Here is a 14,855-nt window from a genome sequence, read left to right on the forward strand (position 1 = left end):
GTTCAGCAGTGACCAAGAGGGATGTGGTCCCTGCTTCCACAGAGCTAGTTCAGGTAGGGCAGGGGGGAAAAGGGGACTAGATTAATTCAAATAGACACATGCCTGAAGAAAAATCCAAGAGGTAGAAAATGACTTTGAGCTGTGGAGGTAGGGGGAGGAGGAGGGTGCATTAGGAAAGGCCACCCCAGGTGACGTGTGAGCTGAGGCCTGCCTGATGAGAAGGAGCCAGCTGTGCATAGCTCTAAAGTAAAAGCAACTTGACAAGAATCACAAACACAAACGCTTGGAGTGCACTTAGCAAATCCTTTCTTGGGGAAGGCAGGCCTCCGGCTGCCCCTTGGGGTGGGTCAGAGCGTCTCTGGTGCCACAGAAGGCAGCAGACTGCTGGCCTTCCCAGGTATGACCCCAAGTGCACCCCTAGGGGTGTCTGTGTTGTCTTGGATTTCTCCCACTTCACCTCTTCTGGGGAGTCATGCCACAAGTTAACTCTTTGCCAGCTGAAGCTTCTCTCACAAGATGAGCGTTTCGGCTTGTTTTGTCCTCCAGCTGCGGAGCCTGTGCGGATCCGCCCCCCTCAGGGATCTGAACATCCAGGCCAACCTTCCACTCTTACCTTTACCCCAAAAACTCTGTCTTCTGGCCCCCTATTTCACTTGCTTCTCACGCCCATCACTGAGTCAGTCTTGCCATGATCCTTTTCCACAAAGAAACAAGATACATGTACCCTTCATGGTGGTGAAGAGAGACCCATGACCCTTGGGGGTGGGGTGGGAGCTGCTGGGGCACTCACCAGCCAGGGCTTGCCCCCTCACTCCTGCTAAATAAACAGAACCAGCACCAGCTTCCTGGAAGATCTTCAGCTTCTTGAAAAGACCTGACCCCGCCAATATCAAATCTTCATATCTAACCAACCAGAAGTCCTAGACAGGGAGTTCCAGCCTGCGGACACACCTGAGGTCCTGTGGTCACCTTGTTCTCAAAAATGTCTCGAGTCTGAGGCACTTTGGTGATATACACACCACATACCTAGACTCATGTGTTTTCTTGAACATGCTGCTTTTGACTGGTATTTTTTTACCTTTTGTAATGCATTAAAATCCCACACTGTTGTTCCCATTTAACAGAAAACTGAGGTTCCCACTGCCAAAACACCACTGAGGCTGGGAAGAGGGGAACTGGGACTCCCCATTTCCTTCCCTTGCACCCAGGAATGGGTTCCCCCAGCTCCTCTCCCCTAACCCATTGGGAGGCAGGGAGGGGTGGGGTGGGCAGAATGGGTCTCATGTGCCCAGACTGTGTCCCTCCAGGGAGAATGTGTTACGAAACCTAGCAGACAAGGCCTTTGACCGGCCCATTTGTGAGGCCCTCTTGGACCAGAGGTTCTTCAATGGCATTGGCAACTATCTGCGGGCAGAGATCCTATACCGGTCAGCAGGCAGGCCCTGGGCACGGGGGCTGGGGTGGCTGGCTGTGCCCACATTCCCCACTGCTTAGCATGGCGCCCTCTCTCCACCTCACTGCAGGCTGAAGATACCCCCCTTCGAGAAGGCCCGCACAGTTCTGGAGGCACTGCAGCAGCACAGGCCGGTGAGGCTGCAGGGAGGGATGCACACACCTATCAGTGCAGGCTGACAAGGGTCTGGGGGCTGGGTCAGGCGTCTCCAGCTTAACTCAAGCAGGTCCCTTCTCGGTTTCCAGCCTGTTTCCCCATCTCTACAATGTGTGTGCGTGGGGGAGGTGATGGGGGGCAGATGAAGAGTCCTGCCAAGCTCAGAAGGGGTCTGTTCCTCAAGGGGTCAGCTGCCTTTGGAGTGGCCCTGCCTCATACTGACATCCAGGTCCTACCCCTGCCTCTTCTCCAGAGCCCGGAGCTGACCCTGAGCCAGAAGATCAGGGCCAAGCTGCAGAACCCAGACCTATTGGAGCTGTGCCACTCAGTGCCCAAGGAAGTGGTCCAGCTGGGTGAGGCTTGGGAGGCAAAGATGGCCAGCTAGGTCTGCTTTGGCATATCGTGTAACCTGGGACAGTTCCTGCCCCTCTCTGGGCCTGGTTCCCTGCCTGGGGAATGGAAGTTTGTCAACCTACTCGTTCCTAAATGGACTAAGCCTCCTTCACGGATCTTCACGTGTCGGGTGTCTATGTCCCCTGAGCTGCCCCATGAGGCAGGCAGGGCAAGGATTCTTAACTCCAGGATGGGAAAGCCATGGCCCAGAGTGGGGAAGACACCAGCCTGAGGTCACACAGCTGGAGGAGGGAGAGCCTTGGCTCCCTGACTCAGTCCATCAGCTTGTAAAGCTGAGGTCTGAGCCAGGTCTAACTGGGCTCCCCCGCCTCCCAGCCTAAGTCAGCCCTCTGACCTCCGCCCGGCTCCTCTGTCCCACAGGGGGCAAAGGCTATGGGCCGGAGAGCACGGAGGAGGACTTTGCTGCCTTCCGAGCCTGGCTGCGGTGTTATGGCACGCCAGGCATGAGCTCCCTGCGGGACCGGCATGGCCGCACCATCTGGTTCCAGGTTTGGGCTCTAATGCTCACACAGGCAAATGGAGCCCTAAGGAAGCTGGTGGGATGGAAAGACCTGGGGTTGCCGTTCCTGAGGATCTAAGCTTTCCCTGTGCTATGCCCCTCCCCTCCTCTGAGTCCCAGGGTCCCAGCTAGTGGAGCAGCCCAGGGCAGGGTTACCTTGCTGTTGGCTCTGACCTGGGGGGGAGGGGACGGTCAGAGAGGCTTCCTAGGGGAGGGGCTTCACTGATCTGGAAGGACAGGTGTGAGTTCTGCCTCTCCAAGGAAAACTATCCCTGCCAGATTGACTCCTAAATTCTCCTGATTCCATTTTAGGGGGATCCTGGACCCTTGGCGCCCAAAGGTAAGCTACGCCTAATGTAATGAGAGGGAAAAGGACTAGTTGCCTGCAAGGGCTACAGCACCCTTCTCCATCCCAGTCCCCACTCCAACCCTTGGAGGCACTCCAGACTGGGAGCATGGGAGTCTAGAGAAAGGGGGCCGCGGCCACAAGACCCTCCAACCCCATCAGCAACGGTATCCTGCAGGGTGCAAGTCCCGCAAGAAGAAATCCAAGGGAGCACAGAGGGATCCTGAGGACCAAGTGGAGGTTTGTCTCCCTGCTCCTACCCCCTCCCTGTACCCTCTCCTGTCCTGGCTGCACTTCCCAGGCCAGGCTCTTGGGCAGCTCCTTCCCTTGACAATGGAGGGCAATGGTGGGTCCTAACCAACCTGTGCCCTGCTGAGCTCCTCAGGGACCCGTGTCTTCTCCACCCAGAACCCTCCACCTCCAAACAAGGCCCCTTCAAGGACACGAAGGGCACGGAGAGGCCTTCCTGAGCAGACTGCGGCCCAGCAGCCCGAGGGGACCAGCCTCCAACGGGACCCAGAAGCCCCCCGTGTCCCTGAGAAAGGGAAGAGGAGGAGGCAACCAGCGACCTCAGGTGGGCCTTCCTCAGCATCTTCCTCTAGGGAGGGAAGGGAGCCACCAAAACGGGCTCTCCAGGAGAGGAAGGGATGGCAGTGCGGGTGGGAGGAACACGTCGACAAAGGTGGTAGGGAAGCTGTTGGGACAGAGTCCTCAGCCTGGGGTCTGAGCTGCCACCTCACCTGTCCTCCCCACAGGCCGCCGCAGACCCCAAAAGATCAAGGCTGACACCCCATCCTTGGAGCCTGAGGAGACCTCGGCCTCTTAGCAGGAGGTTCTCCTTGCTTGCATCCACTCCTTCCTGCTGCCCTGGATCTGGGTCTGTGCGGCTTCCTGGAACTTGCAGGGGACTGGCTGCCCCTGGCCCTGTGGCCATTCCCTATACAACTATGATGTTTTTAATTGTCCCCATTGTCCCCATTTTTTAAGCCCATGTGAAAAAGGCTGTAATTTTTAGTAAACTGATAAACCTTGAACTTCTTGGGCTGGCTGCAGAAGATCTGGGAAAGCCAAATGTGGAGGGCCTGGTGCCCAGCCCTGGGGACAGGAGGGCCACTGCCTCAGCATGGCAGACTGAGCCCCATCCCAGGCCTCAAGGCTCTGGCTCTCAGGACAGTCTGCCTCTGCAGGGACAGCCCTTCAGAGGTGGTGCAGAGACCCACCCCGTCCCCCGGGGCAGCCCAGGCTCCTCCAGCTGTAGCTCCTCCAGTCCAGGATTCCTCATGTGGCTGCTCCCCTAGCCTAGTCCAGACTAGTCAGTGCTCCCCTCCTAGTGGGGACCAGCCAGAACCCACCCACCAGGCCTCCTCCCCAGCCCCAGGCCCTCTGCCTGTGGACACGGGGGAAGAGCTGCTGCTGCTTCCCCCCCACCGCCGCCGGCCGCACCACATGGCATGCGGGATCTTAGTTTCCCGACTCATCCCCTGCATTGGAAGCTTGGAGTCTTAACCGCTGGACCGCCAGGGAAGTCCCAGAAGAGATTCTTATATCATGGTCTTACAGTCAGCTTATGGTCACCGATATCCCACGTCTCTGTCATGGGGCTTGCAATCCAGGCCCTGTGCGCACAGATAACCTTAGATCTTGCCCCTGTCCCCAGATGCCTGGGGTAAAAACTTCCCCCCTCAATGCCTGAGTTTGGGCCCTGTGGGGACTGAGCAGGGGCTACCAGCAGGGTTCCTAAGCCAAGCGTTTATTGTTCATGAGGTAACTGATCCTTGCTTCAGGCTTGAGAGGCAGAAATGAGGAGCCCCCAAAGCCTTCCACAAACAAAACCCCACGCTCAGGGACTCAGCTCGGTGCAGGCTGCAGCACGAGCAACAGGGACTGCACTTGGAAGGGAGAAAAGGTGAGCTTCAGGCGGCTGTCCCGAAGGGGCAGGGGGCCAGCAGGGTCTCGGCGCTCCAGGAGGTCACAGCTGGAGAACAGGAGGGACCATGAAGGCCCCGCGAGGGCAGGACTCCCACTCCCACCCCGCACCCCCACTCACAGGACGGCCTCCTGAACCGGCAGCGATGTGTGCAGCCAGCAGTCCACGTGGCTGCCGTGGGCCTCGTACAGCCTCAGGACCAGCTTGCGGCCCTGGAGGCTGGTCTCCGCCTACAGAGGAAGGTGCGTGGTGGGCGGGGCCGAGGGCGGGCCCAGCTCGGGACCCCGGCCCGCTCCCCGCACCCCACCAGCCCTTGCCTGCTTGACGGTCTCCAACACGACTGCGGGCGAGGACACTGAAAAGGCGCTCCAGGCGGCGGCGGGTGCCGGGCCTGGGGCAGGTAGCGCCAACAGGGGGAAGTTGAGGCTGTAGGCAGCGGGAATAACGCCAGCGTCCTGGAAGGACCCTGGGCGCAGACCGGAAAGGGACGCGTGGTGGAAAATGAGGGTAGGCGCGTGGGACTGCTGGAGTGCTCCCCACTTACCGTTGGGGCAACCGAGGCTGAGAGGGGCAGAGAGGTATCGGGGCCGCAGCACTCACCCTCATGCGGCATCAGCGCGTAGGTGAACTCGTGGCGCCCCATGTCAACCGTGGCGTCAGGGGACTTGGGCGCCCGCAAGCTGGGGTGGGGAGGGTGGTAAGGGCCAGGCTGGAGCCGCCGAAGTTCTGTCCTGGGAAGACCGCGCTCCCATACCCGTCCCTGGGAGGCACCCCACTCACAGGGAGAGGCTGAGGACGCTGCCTCGCACTGATGCGCCATACTTGCAGTCATTGAGCAGAGCCAGCCCAAAGCCGTGCTCTGACAGATCCATCCAGCGGTGGGCCCACACCTGGAGGGTAGATCGGAGACCCACTTGGTGGCCCCGCCTCCTCCTCGTGCTCCAGAGCTCCTGTCAGTAGACTGAGGGAAGCTCTGGGACCACACGATTGAATGCCAGCTCTCACTACAGGAGGCCCTGCACACACCACACAACCTGTCTAAGCCCCAGCTCCTCATCTGGGAAAGGGGGATAAGGGTACTTACCCCACCAAATGGGCATGAATATCAGACTAAACAGAAAGCATTTAGCACCATGCCTGGCATACATGTCAGGAACCAGCAAATACTGATCATCATCTTCCTCCTCCTCACCCCATACCACACAACTAGTCCCTCCCCAGCCAGGGAGGATCCAAACCCTCCACCACACCCCGCCCCACACCACCCCACGTCAGACCTCAAATCGGGCCCAGTCCCAAGAGGTGTTGTAGTGGGTGGGCCGCTGCAGATGTCCGAACTGGACCTCAAAGGTGGCCTGGGGGCTCCGCACACGGGCAGGGAACTCCACCTTCAGGAACTTGTGGGCCTCGTGCCAGTGCACCTGTCGGGCGTGGAGGTAGGGGTGCAAGAGGAGGGACCCCTCCTCACCGGCCACACCTAGGGAAGATACCCACCACCCTGCCCCCTGCTACCTCGGTGTGGAAGCGGACATAAGGGCAGCCGACGTCCAGCACAACCTCTTGGCTGAGCTGACTATTGGGGCTGATCTGCAGCAGAAACCAGGCACTGCCCCGCACGCCACCCTGAGTGCCCACGGCCAAGGTCCCTGTCTGGCCCAGCACTGGCTTCCTGTGGAACAGGGGAGTGAGGCGCTGAGCCAGGACGGCCTGGCGGAGGGGGCCCAATACTCTCGTATCCCACGCCGCCCCTGAGTCCTGCCCACCCCGCACCGTGTTTCTAGGTGGTAGTCCATGACGTCCCACGCGTCCCAGTACAGGGGGACATCATCGAACAGCACAAACTGGTTCCCCACGGCACCCTCAGCAATGGCCTCCCTGGAAGGACACGGAGACTGGCGCTTTACAACTGTATGACCGCAGTCTCTCCAGCTGTGTGAGGTGGGTGGGGCGGGAGGTAGGGTGAGTAGGCCCAGAGGACAGGAGACTCCTAACCCAGCCGGCCCCATTCCATGTGTAGGTCCCAGTCCTGAGCCACCTGTGGGCTACTGTGGTCAGCTGTGGCCAGGGGACAGAGGGAATGAGAGGTCTGGGGTCCCCTACCAGGCACTGGGAGAGGGCTGTGAGGGGTTAGCACCTGCCGGAGGCCACCAGCACCAGAGACGTCAGGCGGCCAGTTGGGTCCAGCCTCACCCGGATGATGCCGTTGTCCAGAGTCACAGAACCGTCAGTCTTGGTGGGAGGGGGCCTTGAGGCTAAGTCTGCAGAGGCTTCCCGCCACCAATAGCCCGCCCAACCCCAGCCCCAGCCCTGCCTTGCCACCTGCTCCAGGTTGGGGAGCTCAGAAGCCCCATGTTGTCAGGGACAGCCCAGGACAGCCAGCCCCCGCCCACCGCGACGTGCCAGCACTCACCTCCTGCACCACAAACACAGGCTGCTGGGGCAGCAGGGGCTGCAGCGAGGTGGGGGTGGGAGCAGGAGCATAGCCCATGCTGGGCACTGTCACCAGAGCTGGGGATGAAGCCTGGGCATCAGCGCAGCCTCCTTCACCTTCCAGTAACCATACTCGGGGCGGGGTGGTGGACTGGAGGGGGTTAATACTAGTACTCTCTAGCCTGGGGCAACCCAGGGCAGAGATCCCCAGGGGAATGTCCCCAACTCTCGATTTGGCCTTGATCCCTCCTGCTACAGTAGCCACCCATCTCCCCAGCTCATACCTAGGCAGTGGGCCCCACCAGGCCTGGGCAGGGCCAACACTTCAGTGCGCTTCCAGGGCAGTGTGTTGACAATGAGGAGGCCCTCAGGACCTGGCTCCCCAGCGCAAAGGGCTGCGGCTGCAGCACTGAGCAGTGTGTTGCCACGGGAATGGATGTCTGGGGAGAGACTGGCTGGTCATGGGTGGGCAGTGGGTCTGGGTGACCCCTGAATGTCCCACAGGAGACACTCTACCCTGGGTGCTGGAGAGCGGCGGAAATGTTGTCAGCCTCACCTTCGTAGTGGCACATGGCTTCCTCTGCCACCAGCTGGATGCAGCTTCCAGTCACCACGTCGTGGAACTGGTTCAGAAGCAGGAGCCTGCGGGGGCCAAGGGCAGGGCTGCGGAAGGCTGGGAGGGAGGGGCAGCCGCAGAGGTGTCTGGGGTGAGGTTAGTGGGTGGCAGGGGGCAGAAGACAGGCTGACCTCCAGAGGTCCTGCAGCTGGGCGGCCGGGTAGAGGAACTGGGCACTGCGGGCCAGGGCCAGGCTGCTAAGCAGCTCCACGTCATGCAGGATCCGCTCACACTCCCGGTTCCCCTTCTTGATCTGAGCCCAGGGTAGGGAGAATCAGTCTAGAGTCTGTTCAAGCATCCCAGGGCACCTTCCAAAGCCTTCCCTTGCTCAGAACCCCTGGTGGCTCCCCAGGGCCTCTTGTGAGTTATCTGCCCCAGATGCCTCCCTCCTCTCCCCTCAGCCCAAGCCCTTCCTCCCTCAGGGATGCTCAGTCCTGCCTCTTCTAGGCTCCTGACCACCCGGCTCTTGCACTTCTCTCCTCTCAGCTCCTCTGTGGAACACAAGCCTCTTCCCCCAGGTCTGGGCTGGGCTCTGTCCCCTGCTTCCTCCTCTGACCCTCTGGGCCTCTCAAGGGCACGCCCTCCCCATTTGGCTCAGCAACCAGCTCCTGACCTGGGCATGGGTTGTATAGGTGCCATTATGTAGCTCCAGGAAGAGCTCTCCGACCCACGTGCACAGCTGCCCCGAGTGGCCCTCCAGCGCCGAGAAGAGTTGCTCCGGAGAAGAGAGCTGCACCCTGAGGGAGACTGCAAGCCTGGGTCTCCCAGCTTGGCCGTGTGATTCACCCTTCTTCCATGCAAGGGTGACAAGAGATCCAGTCCCGACAGAAAGGAGCCACGCCCAGAGAGCTCCCTGTCCACACAAAGCCAGTTCTGGACACCCCAGGAGAGTTTGCTCTCTAGTAGGTTTAAGCCCCGTCCCACCTTTAGCTTTCCCCTCACCCTACCACCAGGGTAGAAGTTGGGAGGAGCCCATGGTCCGGGATTGGAGGGGGACAAGGTTTAGGGGAAGTGTCGGGCCCAATATTTGAGCAGAAGGAAGGACTAAGGGCAAGGGTGGAGGGTAGGGCTGAGTGAGCCCAGGCCTGACCTGGGCAGCCCATCTGTATTGCACAGCCGCTTCAAGCGGTCCACCATTGTCTGGGTGGGGCCACCACCCCCATCCCCAAAGCCAAAGAGGAAGGCACTGTGGTTGGTACGCCCCTTGTCCCGGTTTTTGGCCACAGTCTTCAGCACCTGCACAGGCGGGCTCAGGGTCAGCTTAGGACAGGACACCCAGCCCTCTCCAGCCTGCCTCCCAGCCCCGACCTTGGCCACTAGGTGCCCTCTCACCTCCTCCACACTGCCCTGCATCCCATATGAGTCACCAGGCGGGAAGTGGGCCAGCACCCGGGAGCCATCCAGCCCCTCCCAGAAAAAGGTATGGTGCTGCAGGCAGGGAAACAGGTAGAAGAGAGAGGGCAGAGTCAGGGCTGAGGCAGAGCCGGGCCTCCTAGACCTGCCCCTCCTGTTGTGTGACCCTGGGGCAGGCACGCCTTCTCTGGGTTGGGGTTGGGTGGTTTGTCCAGGGCCCCTCAATAAGCCTGGACGGAGATGTATGGGCTAGGTGGGACCCAGGCCCACTCTGAGCCTGGTTCCCTGGGGCCTGCTCACCGGGAAGGAGTTCACCAAGTTCCAGCTCAGTTTTTGGGTGAGGAAGTGCCTGATGCCACAGCTGCGCATGATCTGTGGGAGCTGCGCTGAGTAGCCGAATGTGTCTGGCAGCCAGAACTGCAGGGAAAGGGCCTCTGGACATGGGAACCATGGCTCTCGGCAGCACGGCCACGGCCTCTGCCCCTCATCACTCAAGGGCAAGCTCCAGCCCCATGCGCCTGCAGGCGCAGCTGCTCCCGGCCTACCTCGGAGCACATCTTCCCAAACTCCTGCAGGAAGAAGCTCTGTCCCTGCAGGAACTGCCTCACCATGGCCTCTCCGCTGGGAAGGTTCCCATCCTGGCAGTGAGGGAACAGGGAGGCAGCCGGGGTCAGCACCAGGTGCAATGCGCAGGAGCTCAGGCCAACCACCCGGACAGGAGCAGCCAGGGCTCTGACACTGGGTTATAGCCAGTGCCCAGGGAGTGTCCATCTCCTCACAGGCCCACCTGTCTGTCTGCCAGAGGGGAGGTTTCTGGGGCCAGGGCTGTGGACTGCACTTACCATCTCCACCCAGGTGCCCCCGACGGGCACAAATTGCCCACGGCAGGCAAACTCCTGGAGCCGGGCATGCAGGCCAGGGTAGTGGCTCTTCACCCACGCGAGCTGCTGTGCCTGTGGGGCAGATGAGGCGGGAGCTGGGCCAGGGGGACAAGAACCCCACCCAGGGCTGAGCACCTGGGGCCCAGTGGGTGGCTGAGGGTGAGTAGTCCTGCCCCTCAGGCCCCAGAAGCCCTTGGAACCTCACACTAGCGCCCATTGGGCTCCAGGTACCACCGCACAGCCGTCCCTCTGACCTGGGAGCAGGCAAAGATGAACTCAGGATTCCGCTCCATGAGCTGAACGACTGTCACCCAGCTCCGGGCACATTTCCGCACGGTCTCCTTGAAGGGCCAGAGCCAGGCTAGACGGGGAGGAGGGTGGAGGATAGGAGAGCAGCAAGGTCCCCAGCTCCTCACAGATCTCCAGCCGCACCCCTGCCCCCCAGCACCCAACCACGCCTAGCCTGGGCCTCCTAGCCTTCCGTCCATCCCAGGCCCTTTCCCTGCAAAGTCCTGTGGCATCTCTCCTGAGCTGTCACTTTACATCACTCTTGCAAGGTAGGAGTAGGGACTGGGGAAAGGAGGTTGGCTGGGCCGATCGGATCAATTTTACATCAGGAATTGGAGGCCCCAGTCCCTGGAATAGCCTTACTCTGAGGTTTAGACACCCCTGAGAGGATCCTATAAGAGGTAGTGGGGGTTGGCCCTTCCCCTGCATGCACATTGAAGGACAGCCTGGAACAGAGGGCACAGCTTCCTGAGATGGACCTGCCTGGGCCAGCTGTCCTGCGTGAGGCACTATAGCCTCTTGCAACCTCTAGGCCTCAGTTCCTTCTTTACCAGCCCAGAACTCTACATCCCATGCTTTGGCGCAGCAGAGAAAGCCCTTGTTCTGTGGTTCAGAAACTTTAGCTGCGTCAGAATCAATACTTTGGGGAGTTTTTGAAAAATGTAATTTCCCATAAGCCTATGGACACTGCAGACTTAACCAGGTTCAAAACTGACCTTCTGATCCTCCCCAGGAAACTCCCCCTGGGCTTGAGTCCCCATACTTCCACATCACTCCTCTCTGAGGACTTGGGCACTTGTCAAATTCTTACTCATCCTCACTCTGTTCAAAGGTCATCTCCTCTGAGAAACCTTTCTTGAATCCCCCAGGCCCAGCTGGGTTAAATGCCTCTTCTGGGCTCCCCAGCCCCCCATCCTTCCCTCCATCATGGCAGCACTGTGTCTGCCTATTTTGTGATCACCAGTCTCTATAGTCCTAGCCCCCCAATATCTAGCATGCGGCCACACGGGGCATCAGATTTTGTTGAAAGAATAAATGAAGCCACATCTAGCAGAGCCTACAGCCCATTCCCCTTTCCCCAGGGAAAACTGAGGTCCAAGTGGGGCAAGAACTTGATGGGGATCACATAGTGCTTCCAGGGCACAGCCAGGTCTTCGAGGCCACTCCTGCCTCCCCGAACCAGCCCAGCCAACTGCTGCCCTACCTGTATCAATGTGGCAGTGTCCCAGGGCATGGATGGTATGCTGGCTTTCACCCCCACGTTGGCCAAAGAACTTGGAGGCCAGGGCCTGGGCCACTGGGAAGGTCTCCGGCTGGGCGGGGTCACATACGTTCACCATCTGGTTGGCTGTGTACAGGGCCTGGTAGCTGCGCTGGTTGTCCTCCCCGAGGCCCTGCAGCAGGGTTCTGTCCCTTAATCCCCATCTCAAGCAAGCAGAGTCTCCAAAATTAGACCCCAGCTGATCTCCCACGGGTTCTCAGCAGAGCTCCTCCCTACCTCCAACCCTGTGCTCCTGCTGGCCCCCCTGCTCAGCACTGTCTCCTTCCTCCCCTTTACACAGGGAAATCCTTTCAACACTCAGGCAGGCATGAAACACCCTCCCTATTCTGGATTCCCAGAGTCCCAACTATCTGACCCAAGAAACAGCCTGCCTGGAACAGGGCTCTAGAGGGTGAGCAGGTGGCGCGGGGGTGTCGAGTACCTTGGCCATCCCCAGCAGCAGCTCCAGATCCACCAGGAGCTTGTGGACATCCCGGTGGAACACAGCCAGCTCAGCCCGGCTCACCTGGAACATCTTCTCTGGGTCAGGGGCTGCGATCATGGGTCCCTTCCCGGCCCCCAGGAGCCCATTGCAGGCTACTTCCACATAGAGTGTCAGGCTACAAATGCGGGGAGGCAGCCTCAGGCCAAGGGACTGGCAGAGGACTCTGGGGCTTGGGGAGGGAGGACCAAAGAGGCATCCAGCAGACCCCTCCCTATTCACCCCCAGGATCTACCACCCAGAGGATCTCACAGTTATGTCAGGTGCGTGTGAGAGAGGGTCATGGTAGAAACAACAGACTACACCAAATTCTGCTGATGAGTGTTCTGCCTTGGTTGGGGTGAATAAGTAGCCAAGTTTGGAACCATATGAATTATGCTGTTGTTTAGACTTTTATTTCCAAAGCTGTCTTTACAATGCACTGCCTTGGTTTCAGAACCCTCTTTGCACATTAAAAACATGTTTGGATCTCCCAGGTCCAGTCTTTCAGAACAAAGATCCATCAGCCAATATGGGCAGGCCACTGTTTGGAGAGCATGGTGGGCTGTGGTGCTGTTCTACTCAGTCTTCAGAGAGCAAACATGACTTCCTTCAGGAAGCCTTCCATGACTCTCCTCTTATCCCTCTCCCTAGTCTAGAACAGATTTCTTATGTTGAAAGTTTTTTCTTTCAAAGCCCTCTTCAGTTTTGCAATTATATAAGTATATGTGAGTGCCCCTTGCTGTCAAGAATCACATCATTCACCATCACAGTCCCAGTGCCTGGAAACATCAGATACACAATGTTCAATAAATATAATACCTAAGAAGAGTTTTTGATAATGTCATAAAATGCATGTTATAATATGGATTTTTTAAAAATCAGGATTCAAAATATCAAAGAAATACAACCTCAACTAGTAAAAACTACATTTGAAAGAATTCCTGAGAAGAATGCTGAGATGTTAATAATGGGCATCACTAAGTGATGGGATAATGGGAGTTATTTACTTCTTTGTGCTTTTCTGTATTTAACCCAAGAACGAAAACACTATCTTTATAGCCAGAGAAATCCTGCTTTTCAAAAATAAACTATGAGAGTTGAAGATGGTTGTATTGAAAGTGGGTATGTTTCTCAGATGGCTCTGGGCCTCAGCTCCTCCTTGCCCACTGGTGCTCCCTCCCCTACAGCACTGGTCAACTACAGCACAGGGACTCACTCACCTCCGGGGGTCTTCTTCCCCCAGCTTGTCAGTCAGGACATAGCTGGTCTTCTCCCCCTCTTTGGTCAAACCCTGGTGGGGAGTGCAGTGAAAGAGACAGGACCTGAGGCTTGTGAACAGCTCAGATGAAGTATAAGCTGAGGGAGGCCAGGCCCCTCTACCAGGTCCCTAGCACTGGCTCCTCTCTCCCAGACAAGGCCAAGATTGACAAATAAGGGACCTCTGGTAGCAGGTGCCCCAACCCCCATGGCAGTCAGTGCCATGACCACCAAATGGCAGCTATTTGCCAGCAGAAAAGCCACTGGTCTTGTGGAGTCTTGGGGAGGTATCAGGTCCTTGGCGGCTTCTGGTGGCCTCTGTAGCCCTGAATAAGCATCTGAAGGGAAACTCTATGAAGTCAGGGACAGGTTTACCTCATTCCCCACTATATCCCCAGTGCTTAGCACAGGGACCTGCCAGAGAGGGCACTCAGGAGACATCCGCTGAGCCAGTGAAGGGAGGGAGGGAGAGGTCTGCCATCTTTCTGTACAGGAAGAACAACAGTCCTGACCTGAGACTGAGGGTTAGTCAAACTGAAATGGAAGCTGTGTGAACCTGAACAAGTGTGTTAACATCTATATATCTCAGTTTCTTAGTCTGTAAATGGCCATAAAGACCTACCACATAGGATTTTAAAGGTTAAACCTGTTAAGGTTGGATGCATAAACAAGGTACTTAATAGTGGTTATATCTGGGGAACTGGGGGTGAGGTAGCAGGGAGATATCCATTATTTCAGGTGAAGAGGACTTTTTAAACTTTATATTATCCAGAACTGTTTCAAAGTCTCCCTCCCCGACTGCCATAAGCATATATTACATATAATAAAAACCAGTTTATTTAAAACTAAAAATAAAAAGTGATATAGTCTGCAAAGTCACTAGTCTGGCACCTAGTAAAGGGTTAATAAATGGATCTGCTGTACCTACTATTGTACTTGATTAATAACTATTTTCATCCCAGAATGGGAGGGTGACCAGTCAGTGGCAGGGTTGGTTTAGTATTAATTATGTTGAGACCCTCAGCGATCCTCTCAAACATGAGAAGGAACAATTACACAGGGGCCCAAGCAACAACTTGTCCAGTCCTGAAATCCTGATACCACCCTGCAGGCACAGCCACTCGGCTGTGGCTTCTCCAGAGACCAGGGCTGAAATGTGGCCATACCTGACCTAGGGCAGGGCTCCTCACCTGGACAGGTTCCCCATCACGCCACACCAGGCCTTCTCCATCACTTTCCCAGCGAAGGTGAACTTCCTGACCCACCCAGGCCTCTGGGATGGTCAGCTCCACCCGGAACCAACAGGTCCACCATCTGCAATAGAACCACTAAGATAGGCCTAGGGGTCAAAGCCCTTTCCTTTCGACATACTTCCTTGGACTAAGGGTCAGCAGGGGCTTGAGACTTTCACCAAGTATCTGCAGCATCACAAGGTATTCAGCTTTGATCCACAAGAAAGGAGCAGCGGGGTGTACAGCAAGGTGAGGGAA

The 14,855-nt window shown here is 57.7% G+C and overlaps 2 protein-coding genes across 4 annotated transcripts in view; one reads left to right on the top strand and one right to left on the bottom strand.

The window, feature by feature from the left end:
* The window catches only part of NEIL1 (nei like DNA glycosylase 1), a 6,299-nt gene extending 2,397 nt beyond the window's left edge, over nt 1-3,902 (top strand). The window contains exons 3-10 of the mRNA XM_007446699.1: nt 1,308-1,427; nt 1,524-1,587; nt 1,863-1,962; nt 2,384-2,511; nt 2,835-2,862; nt 3,047-3,108; nt 3,277-3,442; nt 3,624-3,902. Coding sequence (XP_007446761.1) covers nt 1,308-1,427; nt 1,524-1,587; nt 1,863-1,962; nt 2,384-2,511; nt 2,835-2,862; nt 3,047-3,108; nt 3,277-3,442; nt 3,624-3,694 — 739 coding nt within the window. The 3' untranslated portion in view covers nt 3,695-3,902. The remainder of the gene's footprint in view (nt 1-1,307; nt 1,428-1,523; nt 1,588-1,862; nt 1,963-2,383; nt 2,512-2,834; nt 2,863-3,046; nt 3,109-3,276; nt 3,443-3,623) is intronic.
* A 708-nt stretch (nt 3,903-4,610) lies between these two features.
* Nucleotides 4,611-14,855, bottom strand: part of MAN2C1 (mannosidase alpha class 2C member 1) — an 11,210-nt gene continuing 965 nt past the window's right edge. Inside the window, exons 3-26 of one of the 3 annotated variants that reach the window (XM_007446701.1) lie at nt 14,556-14,679; nt 13,329-13,399; nt 12,067-12,244; nt 11,568-11,757; nt 10,330-10,436; nt 10,037-10,147; nt 9,740-9,832; nt 9,495-9,611; nt 9,174-9,269; nt 8,932-9,077; nt 8,455-8,578; nt 7,973-8,094; nt 7,782-7,867; nt 7,510-7,665; nt 7,206-7,303; nt 6,930-7,024; nt 6,566-6,670; nt 6,308-6,464; nt 6,073-6,216; nt 5,576-5,685; nt 5,396-5,475; nt 5,113-5,261; nt 4,916-5,025; nt 4,611-4,843 (exon numbers count right to left, since the gene is read on the bottom strand). In XM_007446701.1, coding sequence (XP_007446763.1) covers nt 4,717-4,843; nt 4,916-5,025; nt 5,113-5,261; nt 5,396-5,475; nt 5,576-5,685; nt 6,073-6,216; nt 6,308-6,464; nt 6,566-6,670; nt 6,930-7,024; nt 7,206-7,303; nt 7,510-7,665; nt 7,782-7,867; nt 7,973-8,094; nt 8,455-8,578; nt 8,932-9,077; nt 9,174-9,269; nt 9,495-9,611; nt 9,740-9,832; nt 10,037-10,147; nt 10,330-10,436; nt 11,568-11,757; nt 12,067-12,244; nt 13,329-13,399; nt 14,556-14,679 — 2,896 coding nt within the window. In that variant the 3' untranslated portion in view covers nt 4,611-4,716. Of the gene's footprint in view, nt 4,844-4,915; nt 5,026-5,112; nt 5,262-5,395; nt 5,476-5,575; nt 5,686-6,072; nt 6,217-6,307; nt 6,465-6,565; nt 6,671-6,929; nt 7,063-7,205; nt 7,317-7,509; nt 7,666-7,781; nt 7,868-7,972; nt 8,095-8,454; nt 8,579-8,931; nt 9,078-9,173; nt 9,270-9,494; nt 9,612-9,739; nt 9,833-10,036; nt 10,148-10,329; nt 10,437-11,567; nt 11,758-12,066; nt 12,245-13,328; nt 13,400-14,555; nt 14,680-14,855 lie in introns of all 3 variants that reach the window. The other 2 variants (XM_007446700.1, XM_007446702.1) reach the window with 2 other exon arrangements.

Source organism: Lipotes vexillifer, unplaced genomic scaffold (genome assembly GCF_000442215.2).
Source record: "Lipotes vexillifer unplaced genomic scaffold, Lipotes_vexillifer_v1.1 scaffold242, whole genome shotgun sequence".
Taxonomy (NCBI): Eukaryota; Metazoa; Chordata; class Mammalia; order Artiodactyla; family Lipotidae; genus Lipotes; species Lipotes vexillifer.